Genomic DNA, 15,915 nt, shown 5'->3' on the forward strand with positions numbered 1-15,915 from the left:
AGATCTGGGTCTACAGACAAAAAATAAAAAGTGTCATCTCACATGGTCAGGCTGCAGAGACAGGACTGGAAAAGGAAGAGACCAGTGAATAGAAGATGAACTGGTGGTGGATGCTGTTAACTTGTGTGGTCCTTTTTAGCTCTGAGGGCACACATTTGAGAACAGCGAACAGCTCAAGGCACACTAGTTGAAAAACACTGTACTTATTATTACAACTTTCACACTGCCTTAAAGTCTACACTTAAGTAATTTCAAGAGATAAGCTAGGAATTAAAAGAAAGTGGCTTTTGACCAGTAATATGTACCAAAAGATTTTATTTGGAAATATTACAAATGCAAGAACTACAAAAAAAAAAAAAATATATATATATTTTCTTATGCTGTAAACTTTCATTGGGTTGAGAGCTTCTCAGTTAAGTCTTTATTTCATCTAACCATATTCTTAGGTACATGAAGGTATATATATATATATATATATATATATATATATATATATATATATATATATATATATATATATATATATATATATATATCCCCGCACTTACCGGTAAGTCAGCCTAAGGGGTGCCCAAATGGTCACACCGCGGCCAATTATGGTCCAAGTATCCACTGAAGGAAATGAGCACTCACCTCAAAGTTTTTGTCTAAAAAACTTTTACATTTATTGCATAAATGTAATGGGCATTGCGCCCTGCCGTGTGGGAGTACTAGAGCCTAACAGGTGAGCCCTTTAATGTTCTGATTTCATGTGGGCGGGGGGACCAATTTGGGCTGTGCTTGTGATCGTATTTATTCTGTTTGTGAACACTGCTATGTGTATGTCTTATTGTCCCTGACGAAGGGGGGGTAACCCCGAATCTCCATCCAACAAAAGTGTCCATGCCGATAGCAGCACAAACACCAAATTCTAAGGAATGTAGGAGGTATCTTAAGTACAAAATAAATTATGTAAAATGGCATGAATGATGACACCAGTGAACAATTACATAATATCAAACATCCCATTTTATTAATTTTATCCAAACACATGGCATTGATTGCATAGTCTCCATGACTTCTTCAGAATGGTTTGTGGTGCACAATCGCAATGAGAATGGCAGGTAGTTCGTTCTCTATCCAGATTTACTAGAACATTCCTCACTATCCAGTTCACTAGAACATTCCTCCTCCCATGCCCCCCATTCCACCCATGCCCGCCATGTTAGATTCCTTCTCCTCCTTAGGAATTTCAGTCACTACGGCTTCAGCGGTTGCCAGAAGTGAAGCTACACCAGCTGCATCCATTAAAGCAGTTCTTACAACCTAAAATAAATAAAAAGTAAAAATGTTAAAGGTTTGTCTACTGAAGCCATTACAAGTGATAGGACATATGTAATAGAATTACACAAACTCACCACTGCAGAGGCTTATAATGTTAAACGTATAAGCCACATAGCAATTGAATGCTAACGGAAAAAGTGGTTTAAACAGTAAAATAGCGTGCAAAAAACTAAATATACTGGCTAGAGCAGTGCTGTTCAAACAAGTCACCAAGATCTACTAACCGTTCCCATTTTCACACCACCTAGCTGGAGCACAAATGTAGTCATTACCAGCTCACAGTATTAAACCTGCATTTCATTCGTTCCTAACAGATACATTCTACAAATCCACTCTTGCAATTAGTCTAATTGGAAAGATGGAAAGGCAGACTATAATGCGGGGTACACACCAGGACGACCCGCTCACGATGCACATCGTGAGCGGGTCGTCAGTGTCTCGTCCGACCCGCTCACGATGACGCGGGGGGGGGGGCACGACCCGCTCACGATGTGCACCGTGAGCGGGTCCGATCCGATGGCGACCCGCACCCGGCTGTATGGTCGTCATTGAGATCCTACCTGCAGCAGGTAAGATCTCAATAACGACCGACCCGCGGGACCGCGCATCGGATCGGTATCGGTCCACACCAGGTCAGAAAAGGGCCCAATCAGCACACAATCTACATCCAATTGATCGGAATTGGATCTAGATTGTGGGGATCGGGCCCTAGTCGTCCTGGTGTGTACCCAGCATTAGAGTCTCACAATGTGGGTTCCTCCCACCAAGCACTAGACTAGTTGGCACAAGGGCTGGTATACCATTGACTGTGGGTCAGAAGAAAAACAAACATGCAAGCCACCCTCCAGAGTCTTTCCAGCCCTTGTGCAAACAACTAATAGGGCTCTATCCCAGAACTGTAGTTGTACAACAGCTGTAAGGCCATTTACCTTAAATTAGAGCACGCCCTGCCTTAGTTAAGCTATTTGGTCAAGGGTCATCTCATGAAAACTGGTAACAAACGTTACACAAAAATACCGTTTTAATGACAAGCTTTGCTTCAAAATTAAAGCAGATCATGCAGCACACAAAAATTTACTTAGCACAAAATATTTAACACATGCTCAAAAGATATATTTTCACAAAATATCTATTTAGTCAAAATTGACCATGTTATCACAGTTCTCGAAGTCCCTTTACTGATGTCAGCCTCATTAACATTGTTACATGTTGGCTTCCGGTGGGTGGCGCATCCAAGATGGCCACGTCTTACTAGAGCTCCGCTCAAACTTGCTCCATCCTCCCTCCTGATTGTGCCCGCTGAACCCCTCACTGCCAGCGCTGTGACCCTCATTCCCTAGGGACTAAGCTGGGCCGAATAGCGGGGAGTGGAGACGCCTGGGGAGCCCACCTGCAACACAGTCCGGCCTGTGCTCAGGCCCCCTCGTGACTTGGGGAACGGCCCCCGATACTCTGGAGCCTGTCTCCCCATCCCCTCTCATACCTTGCAGGATCATTTGTGGCTGAAGAGCTGGGGATACGGCTGCCGGGACCACGGAGAGATGCAAGAGACCGGGAGGAGTTGCCCGCCCATGCCACGGATCCTGTCTGCGCCCGGAGCGGTGAGTGCCTTTCGCCCCCACTACTCCTGAGCCTTGTGCTCTAACTGCGCGACTGCTGGATCCGGAGGGAGCGCACTGGGGACCCGGCTCACCAAATTGCTGCTGGTGGCTCCCGCGACATCACCCGGACGGCCGACTACCAAAAGGTAGCTGAACTCTCTCTCACCCCGCCATTGACAGGGAGGCCCTGTCTGAAACCCCATTAACCGGCTCCCTAGTGCCAACAGCCCCTGCAGGCCCCCTCCCAAACTGCTAATCAGGCGGCTTCTGGAGCCAATAGGGAGGCACTGCCACATACGGGCTTCCTTCCCCACTCTGTCACTGGCTGAGACCTAACATTACACCCTGGAAGCTTGCGCTGGACAAGGGGCCAGATAATCTGCATTACACAAGTATCTGGGACTCTTTGGGGCTCATGCCAACAGCCTTATAGGGCATTGCCAGACTGTGCCTTGTGGGTTAACCGGCCTGACCCCTGGGGTCGTGCAAGTGCCGGAGGACTGCCTTTACTAACTTCGCTACCCCTTGCCCTTGAACCCAGACATCGCGCTCAGTGCTGGAGAGCGAACTCCCCAAACCCCCACACGGTCTGTGAATGCTTATTGTGAACTCCTGCACTACTGGTTGTGAGAGACTTGGACATTCAAACACTGGCCACTCTGATGTCACAGGGTATTCCGTGTGCCCTGGCAACCAAAGGTGCCATATAGAGAAAAATACCTGCAAATTCTCTTAGCCCGCGCCACCTTGTCCCTGACCTCGCCTCCCCCCCTTTTTTCAATCCCCTGGTGCTACCTCAGCTAAAATATCCCTGAAGGGACGTATTCACTGGATGAACTGTCCCCCTTCTTCTATGCCTCTGTGCTAACTGGTAACGGAGGGGTACTTACTCTTATGTTACATAACTGTTTTCTGTTATAATATAATGTGCCTTGCTGCTTAAACACCCCAACATTGCTTTGCACTGTATTAACTAGCATATCAAACTAGCTAGGGATAGCGGCAGCTCTGTCCAGCACTCTACAGGTTAAAAACTCACTCTTATTCCTGTACACCAAAATACTGTGTATGTGTTATATTTGTCAAGCACATGCTGCCATCTTGTGGCGAAAACTGAAATTACTTCAGGTTATCAGATCCAGCAGCTTGTGCTTCACACTTTGAAAAGATACTGGAACACCAGTCGTCCTTTATTATCCATGTGTACTAATGTTCCACTGCTACTTTGCAGAAGAGCCTAGGTTTTAGTCTATCAATAGTTGTTTGGAGTAAAGTGTGCTGGGCGCAGAGTGCCTATTACTGCAACTGTTCCCACGGTTAATATTTACTGGGCAAACCCTCTAATTGCCTGACTTGCCTTCTGCCCCCACACTCGCAGACAATTACTACTGCATAGTTATAATGTAGACCATAATACTTAGCAGGGGGAAACACCCACTTGCCATAACATGACATTGTGACATTTGACTATCCTCACTTTTGACCTTCACTGGTGGGCCTGACTAACTTTATAGTCCTGCTGTCCGATCCTAGCCACTTTAAAAACAGAGAAGATAGAGTGACCGGGGAAAAGTACACCACTTGATACATCTAAACCACTGTTGATATAATCTTTTCCTCTTCACCTGCGCCGATTATTACTCCACTCCCTGCTTTTCCAATTTCCCCCCATACCTAATCTGGTTAATGAACAGATTCTTGTCCCCGTCACGCTCGCGCCCTACCTTATCACTTGACGAGCACAAAATGGGCCGCAACAGGACCGCTAAACAGACACCCTCAACCCCCCATTCCTCACAATCTACTACGGAAGTGAACCCCCCACCTGACGATGACCAATCCTCAGATAGCCAGACAGGCTTCTCATCTACAGCTCAGGAAATATTGTCTGTCCTAATGCCACATATTGACAAAAAACTAGACGAATTCAAATCCTCTTTTCAGACTACAGTCAGGGAAGTCACATCTAACACCTCCCGTATCGCTGAACTCGAACAAAGAGTGAGTGACATGGAGGATACTATTACCAGCGTACAATCCTCCTCTGACGCCTCAACAATGATGATACAGGAACTCCTAGACAAAATTGAGGATTTAGAAAACAGAAACCGGAGGAACAACCTCCGATTCATAGGCATCCCTGAAAGCATTAAACCAAATATGTTGTCAGACTACCTTACCTCCAAATTATTATTAGCCCTAGACGTATCGGACACAGTGGTGTAGCTACGTGCCACGGTGCCCGGAGCAAGGGCATGTTTCGCGCCCCCCCCCCCCCGATTTGTAGTAGGCGGGCTCTTGCGCATATAACCCCCTCCCCCTCTAGGCATATAAATCCTGTTGAAAGAGGCCCCCCACACTCACCCTTTTGGCATGACAGGTTAAAAAAATACATATTGGTCCCCACATGAAAAAAAAAAAAAAAAACATACCCAGAACTCTAGACTATCAGCACCACATTGTAGTGCAGTGATCCGTATAGTTATGTAGACAGGGCCGGCGCCACCGCTAGGCAAATCTAGGCATTTGCCTAGGGCGCCACTTCGACACTCGCCTCTCGCATGGAGGCTGCAGGGGTGTCCGTGCCGGGTACCTGCGGCGCTGTGTGATCTGGCGGCGGGGTCCCTGCAGTGATGCGCGCTATCCAGCAGCCAGGCGGCGGCGAGGGAAGCGCTGCTGGGTTTGAAAACATTCCGCATGTTGATTGGCTGAGATTCAGCCAATCAGCATGCGGCAAGCTTTCAAACCCATCAGCGCTTCCCGTGCCGCCCCCTGGCTGCCAGATAGCGCGCATCACTGCAGGGACCCCGCCGCCAGATCACACAGCGCCGCAGGTACCACTTCCCCCCCCCCTTCCCGCAGGCACCGGGGCGCCCCACCCCCCCTCGGCCCTGTATGTAGATATATATATACACACATAACCATTCAATGGCTGGAAAAGAATAGTTGTCTTACTTTATACTTGTTGTGTAGAGACCCTATATGAAAATGACAGCCTGGTCTTTATACAGTGCATTGACTCACTGCTGCACACTCCAATACATTATCTCTTGATGTGCGCGCTCCCCAGGCTGAGCTGCTGTAGCTCCTTCTCTGCAGCCCGCGTGGTGGCCAGCTTTAGTGCACATTTAACTAACCACAGGCTTTCAATTAAACTCTGTCCTCATTGGACAGCCGGTGCCAACAACCCAGTACAGCAGTGCGCGACGGCTGTCATTGGCTGTCGGGGCAGCTGCAGCTCTGCATATTGATGCTGAAATCCCGGCTGTGGTAGGGGGGCGGGACCTCTCAGATCATCAGCGGACCCGGGGTTACAACCCTCATAATCAGCGCCGGGCACAGCGGGGAGTCCGGGGGGTGTAGTGTCTGGGCGAGGGAGCCGGCGAGCAGGGCGGGGGAGCCGGCGGCAGAGTGCACGGCTCCAGCGCCAGGTGACACCTCTGCGCCTGGAGCGTGTGCTTCACCGGCTACGCCTCTGATCGGACACAGTTGACTTTCCCCAGATAGAACGAGTACATAGAATTGGACCAGAAAAATCGGACCCCAATTCGCGCCCCAGACCAGTAATAGCACGATATCTTGATTTCAGAACAAAAGAATCGATATTACGTGCTTACAAGAAAATGGAGCAACTCACAATTGATGGCACCCGAATACTCATTTTCCAAGATTTTTCTGAGGCAGTAGCCAGAGGCGCTGGAACGTTTTTAGGTTGGGGGGGGGGGGGGGGGGGGGGGGGGCAAGATATAATCTCATTTTGGCGCCCCCTAAATTGCTATATGTTACCCCCGGGCACTATACACACTGGCAGCGGCATATATGCATGGGCATTATACACAGGGCAGCGGCATATATGCGTGGGCATTATACACAAGGCAGCGGCATTTACGTATGGGCATTATACACAGGACAGCGGCATATACACGTGGGCATTATACACCGGGCAGCGGCATATACATGTGGCCAGAGACACCAGGACTGACATTAATCCAGGGGTTGTCATTTACTCGTAAAAAGTGGCAGTGTCACCCCCAAACAGATTTATGTGATTATGTCTGATTATGATAATCAGACATAATTACATAAACCTGTTTGGGTGTGAATCCAGGGGTAAATGACAACCCCTGGATGTGTCAGTCACTGGGGAAGGGAGGGTGAGAGAAGCAGCATTGGCGGGCGCACATCTTCCCTGCCACCCGCCCGGCTATATTACTGATTAATCAGCTGCCCACCCGCCCGGCTATATAACTGATTTGTTATCAGCCGCCCGCCCCTATATTACTTATGTATTATCATCCGCCCGCCCTCCTATATTACATACCAGGCGCCGGGGATGGCTGCTGCTGCCGCCGCCGGGGAGATGTGTAGAAGACGCGCCCGCCAATCACAGTGTATTTGGAGGGGATGCGCCGGCAGTGATTGGCTGGCGCGTCTTATGCACATCTCCCCGGCGGCGGCAGCAGCAGCCATCCCCGGCGCCTGGTATGAAATATAGGAGGCCGGGCGGATGATACTTCTTTAATATAGGCGGGCGGGCGGCTGTATTATAGGCGGGCGGGCCGGACATACTGGCGCCTCAGTAATTTGGGGGGGGGCAAGCTGCCCCCCCCCCCCCCGTTCCGGCGCCACTGGCAGTAGCCCAGAAACGTAAAGCATGCTCCTCTATATGTAAATTCTTGGTGGACTCCCATAGGAGATTCGCCTTATTGTACCCGGCCAAGCTGCGGGTGACGGACAATGGACGTACCCTATTGTTCGATGACCCTAAAGGTGCAAGAGCACACCTAATGCCATTGATTGTTTCTCCTAGCTCACCAGTGAATACTTGAGCTTCTCCACAATACTGCTGATTCTCATTGTTTCTCCCTATGCTAGACTTTCACTAATGTTAAGTTTATCATTGTTAGGCATCTCGTTACTGTTTTATAATTTGCATCCGGTCTGTTCTGATACCCCAATCAGAACACACCGGGAAAGTTTGGTTTGGAAAATATGGAAAATGTTGTCAAAGCATCGCATGTTATCTACAATTCATTATCTTTTAGTCATTGCTCGAAATACACTGCTATATCAGACATGTCTAATTTATCAGACATGGGGATTACTATTTATTAAGACACGGCCCTGCACTCGCTGGGATGGAGGGCCGTCTTGCACGCTTAATCCTTGTTCTAATGTCTTTGCCAGGGCTGGAGTAGGATGACACCACACATCCCCACAACCCTACCATACTCACCACCCCCCCCCCCCCCCCCCCACACACACACACACTCTATTAACATATTATCTTGGAATGTGTGCGGCCTGAACTCCCCAATCAAAAGGAGGAGAATAATAACTCATAAAACACCATGACCCAGATATCATCCTATTACAGGAGACCCACTGGAAGGCTGGTGAGGACTCCAACACTTGGCACCATGGATCGCAGAGTGCATATCTGCCCCTTACGTCACCAAATCAAGGGGAGTAGCCATACTTTTCTCTAAAAAATTGGTTTATTCTGTTACTGACTCAATTTTAGATCCTGAGGGCAGATTCCTGCTATTAGATATCCGAATAGGAGATTAGGCATATACTATCCTAAATATCTACACCCCCAACGCCCAGACCTCAGATTTTCTTTGCCAAATCTCTCAGCTAATAGCACAACGATCACACTCCTCATTAATCATAGGAGGAGATTTTAATGTAGTCAAGGATCCCATATTGGATAAACTGCCTTCCCCACGTATAACCTCTTCCAACATATGGACAACATTCAACACATTCTTAACCCAAACCCACGTGACTGATACATGGAGACTGTTTCACCCGACAAATCATACACATTTCACTCGGGAGTCCATCACTCATTCTCACGGATAGACTATATCCTAGTAGCAGACCATCTTATTTATTCTGTCACCTCAGCTAACAGACATCCTAATCTCGGACCACGCCCCCATAAACATATCCCTCAACATATCTTCTACGAACCCGCTACACGGATCTTGGAGGTTTCCCTCATACCTATTTCACTCGGAAAACTTTCGCCAATATCTAAAACACCACTGGTTGGATTACACTGACACCAACATAGAACATTGGGATACGCCGGTGCTGTTTTGGGAAGCGGCAAAATCGGTAATGAGGGGTCACATAATCGCATATGTGGCCCAAAGGAAAAAAGCCTCCAGAACACAATACGAATCCCTCCATACCAATATGAACTCTTGCCTCAACTCTTATATCTCCAACCCCACTGATGACAATCACACAGCTTACCAACAGGCGAAACACCTTCTTGAGGACTTCCTACTTTCACAAGCGCAGAGATCCCTTGATTATACGAAAAAATAGGATTTTAATACCTACCGGTAAATCCTTTTCTCGATGTTCTTATGGGATACAGGGAAGTCGTTCTTAACGATGGGGAAAAGAGCATATCCGAAGGAGACAGGCACATATAAAACTTTATACTGGGTGTACTGGCTCCTCCCCTCTGCTCCCCTCCCTCCAGCCAGTTAAGAGAAACTGTGCCGAAGGAGAAGACAATATGAGAGGAATATGTGTAATATTTACCGTGGTGAGATTCATCCAGCACACCCAACATACATTCAACGTACATAGACCACATTAGCGACCACAAAACCTGGGAAGTCTAAGGGCCTAAGAACATGTCAAACATGACAACTTTTTTAGAACTGTGTTCCAACTGGAACAATTTATAAGAATTATCACCTAAGTGACAATCTACACTCGTGAACTGCTAAGGTACACTATGTAACAGTAAGTTACTTTGGTAACATACACCCTTATGTCCGCAAGGAACAAAAAGGGCAACAGAAGGACCCAGTATTGGTCCACATCTCACAAAGTGAGTAAGGCAAACCTCCGCACAGAGGCGGGCGCCCTGTATCCCATAAGAACTTTGAGAAAAGGATTTAACGGTAGGTATTAAAATCCTATTTTCTCTATCATTCTTATGGCATACAGGGAAGTCGTTCTTAACGATGGGGATATACCAAAGACATCAGAACGGGCGGGATTGTGCGGAACTTATTGCTGCAGCACCGCTTGCCCAAACTGAGTATCTTCAGTGGCCAGAGCGTCAAATTTGTAAAACTTGACAAAAGTGTGTTGGCCTGACCATGTGGCAGCTCTACACAATTGTAAGGCCGATACTCCTCGGGCAGCCGCCCAGGAAGTCCCCACTGAACGAGTTGAGTGGGCTTTCACCCCAGCAGGCATAGGAAGCTTTGCTACCACATAAGCCTGTTTAATGGTTGCACAGATCCATCGTGCAATAGACTGCTTAGAAGCAGGACACCCTATCTTTTGGGAATCGTAAAGGACAAAAAGTCCATCAGTCTTGCGAATTCTCGCTGTTCTCCTGATGTAGACACGAAGAATCCTTACCACATCCAAAGATGTTGGCACCTCAGAATGAGGCCCACTAGCAGGAACCACAATTGGCTGGTTCACATGGAACGCAGACACCACTTTAGGCAGAAAACACGGATTAGTGCGCAATTCTGCCCTGTCTTCATAGAAGATCAAATATGGGCTCTTGCAAGTTAATGCCCCTAGCTCAGAGACCCTACTAGCCGAAGCTAGGGCTAGTAAGACCACCGTCTTCCATGTCAGATATTTCAGATCAATTTCCTCCAATGGCTCAAACCAGGAGGATTTTAGGAACGTCAGAACGACATCCAAGTCCCATGGTGGAGTAGGGGCCACAAAAGGAGGCTGTATATGCAATACTCCTTGCAGAAATGTCTACACTTCAGGTATATTAGCCAGCTTCTTTTGAAAAAAGACATAGTGCAGATACCTGCACCTTCAAGGAGCCTAAACGTAGGCCCAGGTCTAGACCTGATTGAAGAAATCTAAGAAACCTTTCAAGTTTAAAACTCCGAAGGAGTAAACTTTTCCTGCTCACACCAACCCACATATCTCTTCCAGATATGGTGGTAATGTGCAGCCGTTACCTGTTTTCTTGCACTTGTCATAGTTCTGATGACTGAAGTGTGAAATCCCTTCTGTGTCAGGATCTGCCGCTCAACTTCCAGGCCGTCAAACGCAGCTGTTCCAAGGCCTGGAAGACACACGGTCCTTGCATGAGCAGGTCTCTTTGCAGAGGTAGGCGCCACGAGTCCCTTTGCAGACTTAGAAGCTCTGGGTACCACGCTCTTCATGGCCAGTCCGGAGCCACAAGGATCACCTCAGCTCCATCTCTTCTTATCTTCCTTAGCAGCCGAGCCACTAGGGGAATCGGTGGGAAGACATAAACTAGGCTGTTGAACGTCCACGGTATGGAGAGGGCATCCACTCCTTCTGCCTGAGGGTCTCTTGCCCTGGAGAAGTACCTGGATACTTTCCAATTGTGTCTTGATGCCATCAAGTCTACTAGTGGGGTCCCCCACCGAGCCATCAGAGAACTGAATACCTGGTGGTATAATAATAATGGTAATGGTAATAACTGAATTCCCCGGGATGGAGCTCGTGGCGACTGAGGAAGTCTGCTTCCCAGTTGTCCACCCCGGGTATGAATATGGCAGAAAGAGCCTGACAGTGACTCTCTGCCCAGGACAGGATCTTTGTTGCTTCCCGCATGCAGGGTCTGCTTTTGGTCCCGCGCTGCCTGTTCAGAAAAGCCACAGTAGTGGCATTGTCTGATTGGATGCGGACCGCCTGTCCGCTGAGGAGAGGGGCCGCCTTCAGAAGTGCATAATACACAGCACGTAACTCCAAGTTGTTGATGTGGAGAAGTGTTTCCCATAGGGTCCATTTGCCCTGAAAGGACTGACCCATGGTCACTGCACCCCATCCCAGGAGGCTCGCATCCTGGATGCCAATCCGATGCCCTGCTTGTAGGTTGGGCGTGTGGAGCCACCACTGTAGTGACAGTCTGGTCCGAGATGACAACACAATCCGCCGATGCATCTGGCGGTGTGAACCGGACCACTTGCTCAGGAGGTCGAGCTGGAAAGTCCTGCTGTGAAACCTCCCGAATGGGAGAGCCTCGAAGGAGGCCACCATCTTTCCTAACAGGATAATGCACTTGTGCACCGTCACCTGGGGGGGTTTCAACAAGTCTGTGACCAGCTGTTGAATGTCTACAATTTTGTCCTGTGGCAGGGACACTCATGAGAGCCGTGTCCAGCACCATCCCCAGGAACTGGAGTCTCTGTGAAGGGATCAGAGAGGACTTTGCTAAGTTCAGGAGCCAACCATGACCCGACAGGGTCTGTATGGTAACTTGTAAGGCTGCCTGCAATTCCTCTGGCGACAACGCCTTTACCAGCAGGTCGTCCAAGTATAGTATCACACAAATACCTTGTTTCCTTAGAACCACCATCATCTCCGCCATCACCTTGGTGAATATGCGCGGGGCTGAGGACAGGCCGAACGGCAGTGCGTGGAACTGATAGTGATCGTTCAGTAGCGCAAACCTCAGGTATTTCTGATGAGGGGCCCATATTGGGATGTGAAGGTAGGTGTCCTTCACGTCCAAGGACGCCAAGAACTCCCCCTCCTCCAGTGCCGCTATCATGGCCCGCAAGGACTCCATCTTGAACTTGGTTACCGTCAAGAAGGGATTCAGGGATTTTAGATTCAGAATCGGGCGCACTGACCCGTCCGGTTTTGGGACTACAAATAAATTTGAGTAATAACCCTGCCCCCTCTCTAGGGGAGGGACCGGGGTTATCACCCTGGCCTGTACCAGCTTTTGGATTGCTTGCTGCTCTGGGGTCGCTGGAAGGATTGATTTGAAGAACCTCTGGAGGTAACTGTACTGCAAACTCCAGCTTGTAGTCGTGCGTAATAAGAGCCTGTACCCAAGCATTGAGGCACGAGGCTTCCCAAACATGGCTGAAGAACGCCGGTCTGGCTCCCACCTCTGCCGGAGCTATTGGTGGAGCCCCACCGTCATGCTGCGGGTTTACCTGCAGCTGCGACGGATGGCCGCTCTGAGGTGGCCGAAGTAGAAGGCTTCCTGAATTTACCCCGGGAGCCTCTGGTAGCATTTGAACCAATACACTATCATGGCATGAGTCTGAACCGCGGACCTCCGCCTCTCTGATACTAAGCTGACGATGGTCTTTGCTGTATTCCCGTGCATCTGTATATTGCATGGGATGCAGGCTATCAGCTTTCACACTGTGCTAGAATACGTGTGTGACCTTTTTCCTTTTCCCTGTCCCCGCGATAATAATATTCATATACGCCGGATCCCTTCGATTGAATCAATAGACACTTAATTAGACCCAATAAAGGGAATTAGCGGCTATATCCTATATTATCACCGTCCAGTTTCGTGGAAACACTTTTAAATATCTTTATAATTTGATAATTTATATTGTTTTTCCCATAATGAATCGGCGGATTATATTTGCATGAATAGAGGGACATAATTTCCCCTTCCTTTTCCCGACAATAAACATAACTTATATATGCTCTCTATATACACATTTTTTGATATTCTTTGACTTTTTCCTCTCCACACGGGAACTGCATCCAAAAAAAATTGAACCTCATACATAAGGGACTGTATTTAAAAGCCCCGCACACATTGAACAATCATATGGAGAATGTTATGAGTCCCGTACACATTGTACAATTTGAACTCTCCACCTTGAGAACTCGATAGGCAACTAGCCATTCCAGTGCACCAACCACTTAATTGAGACTGACGCACACACCCACTTCTCTTAGCCTATCCCAGGGCAACAATTTAAAAACCCTGTGATTTGCACCTCGTCCAGTAGCACTGACGAAGCTTGTCTAAGTGAAACAGCTGTCTGCTCCTGTCACACACAGAGACGCTGTGTGTGCTGACGCGCACAAGCAGCGCCACCGGCATCTCCTGGAGAAAGTAGCGCGGCGATTCCTCAGGCACGGGTAAGCTGCGATCACATAGCATAACGGCGGTAAGTCCACAATTGTGGAATAAAATATACCTGACCACACAGCATTTTACTAAAGGCTAACCCACTAATGTTACATTAGAAGTGCACGTGTATTAATTGTAATCCCGGCATCTGGTCACCGGGGCCAGTGCAGTGTGGACACACACATATATTTACATAGGAGAAATTACTTCTGCAGTATCTGACTATATATACCGTTGTTAGTAAGCAAATTACATAAAGTGACATGTTTTAACAGCAACAGGACGCACGCACAATCAATGAATTAAAATTGTTTATGAGTTTGTGCAAAAACGATCTGTTAGCTACTAATGGATACCTTTGTATATATGCTACAATAGTAGCCAACACCAGGAATACTTGAAACATATTGCTCACATCGCTATCCATTAATCAGGGACAAACTAATCTCCCCTATTTTTTATAATATATATATATATATATATATATATATATATATATATATATATATATATATATATATATATCGCTCTCCTGTTCTCACAATATGCCTCTCTAGGCAGAAATTTGTCTGACAATATCGCTCATTTCCTACCAATGCATCCCTTTGCAATAGGATATAGCAGCATATTGTACAGATAGATCTATCTTTTCCTATAAAGGCACCCACTATTATTTAAGAGTACTCTCATCCCCAGAAAAGGAATTCGGCAGGACCCTGCACTGGTGTAAGACCAACAGGGCACCTTAAACCTGAATAAGGGGAAAGCAGACACTCTACTAAAATTTAACGCAGTTGTCGCTGGGTAGCAGAAGCTTACTAACACGACTAACATAAGACGTCTCTATCACATCTGTGATTCTATCTTTACAAGTACTCTCATCTCCCCACTGACGAGCTCGGCTAGACCCTGCACTGACTAATGGGGCCTACACACATGCCGATTTTGTGCCATTTTCTAAGCGATTTAGCAAGGTCGCTTAGAAACTAAGCATACATCGGTGTGGGGGCTAAACCGATATAGATGCGCGGCCCCGCGCGTCTAAATCGCATTAAGATGAAGAATGAGCATGTCCCATCAATCTAGCAAAATCGTTTAGCAAGACCCTGCATATCGGGCGCCTTTTGTGTGGTGTCTTTTTTTTGTGCTCAAGTGACCACCGATTTTTCTCATCTGGACACTCCCTGAGCCGCCCTCTTCATTCTGCACATGCTGATGCTGTCAGACACCACGCGCTGTGAACCCTCCGGAGCTGGTAAGTACTATGCTATCTACTATGCACCACCAACGCACTGATTACAGGTGGGGTGGGGTGGTAATGAGAGGGGTCCACTGTGCCACCAATGTAAACTTTATGGGTGAGGGTGTCACGTGATGCGCGCTGCCCCCCCAGCGCAAGAATATGGGCACAATGATGTTTGGGGGGATGTGAGGCGACCACTGTGCCACCAATTTTATAAAATAAAGCATGCTTCTGGGTGAGGGTGTCACGTGATGCGCGCTGCACCCGCCACGCGCTGCCCCCCCAGCGCAAGAATATGGGCACAATGATGTTTGGGGGGATGTGAGGCGACCACTGTGCCACCAATGTTATAAAATAAAGCATGCTTCTGGGTGAGGGTGTCACGTGATGCACGCTGCACCCGCCGCGCAAGAACATGGGCACAATGATGTTTGGGGTGATGTGAGGCGACCACTGTGCCACCAATGTTATAAAATAAAGCATGCTTCTGGGTAAGGGTGTCATGTGATGCCCGCTGCCCCCAGCGCAAGTTTGGAGAGGGATGATGGCACATTGCAAAAGCTAGCCATGTGGTTTTTGCTTGCATGCTCTGGGGTGATGGCACATTGTAAAAGCTAGTCATGTGGTTTTTGCTTGCATGCTCTGGGGTGATGGCACACTGTAAAAGCTAGTCATGTGGTTTTAACTTGCATGCTCTGGGGTGATGGCACATTGTAAAAGCTAGTCATGTGGTTTTTGCTTGCATGCTCTGGGGTGATGGCACATTGTAAAAGCTAGTCATGTGGTTTTTGCTTGCATGCTCTGGGGTGATGGCACATTGTAAAAGCTAGTCATGTGGTTTTAACTTGCATGCTCTGGGGTGTTGGCAC

The 15,915-nt window shown here is 47.9% G+C and overlaps 1 protein-coding gene across 1 annotated transcript in view; it reads right to left on the reverse strand.

Annotated features, from left to right (window-relative positions):
* Positions 1 to 990: 990 nt before the first annotated feature.
* Positions 991 to 15,915, reverse strand: part of HSPD1 (heat shock protein family D (Hsp60) member 1) — a 131,229-nt gene continuing 116,304 nt past the window's right edge. Inside the window, exon 11 of the mRNA XM_083155009.1 lies at positions 991 to 1,305. Coding sequence (XP_083011135.1) covers positions 1,156 to 1,305 — 150 coding nt within the window. The 3' untranslated portion in view covers positions 991 to 1,155. The remainder of the gene's footprint in view (positions 1,306 to 15,915) is intronic.

Source organism: Crinia signifera, chromosome 7, assembly GCF_055691185.1.
Source record: "Crinia signifera chromosome 7, ASM5569118v1, whole genome shotgun sequence".
Taxonomy (NCBI): domain Eukaryota; kingdom Metazoa; phylum Chordata; class Amphibia; order Anura; family Myobatrachidae; genus Crinia; species Crinia signifera.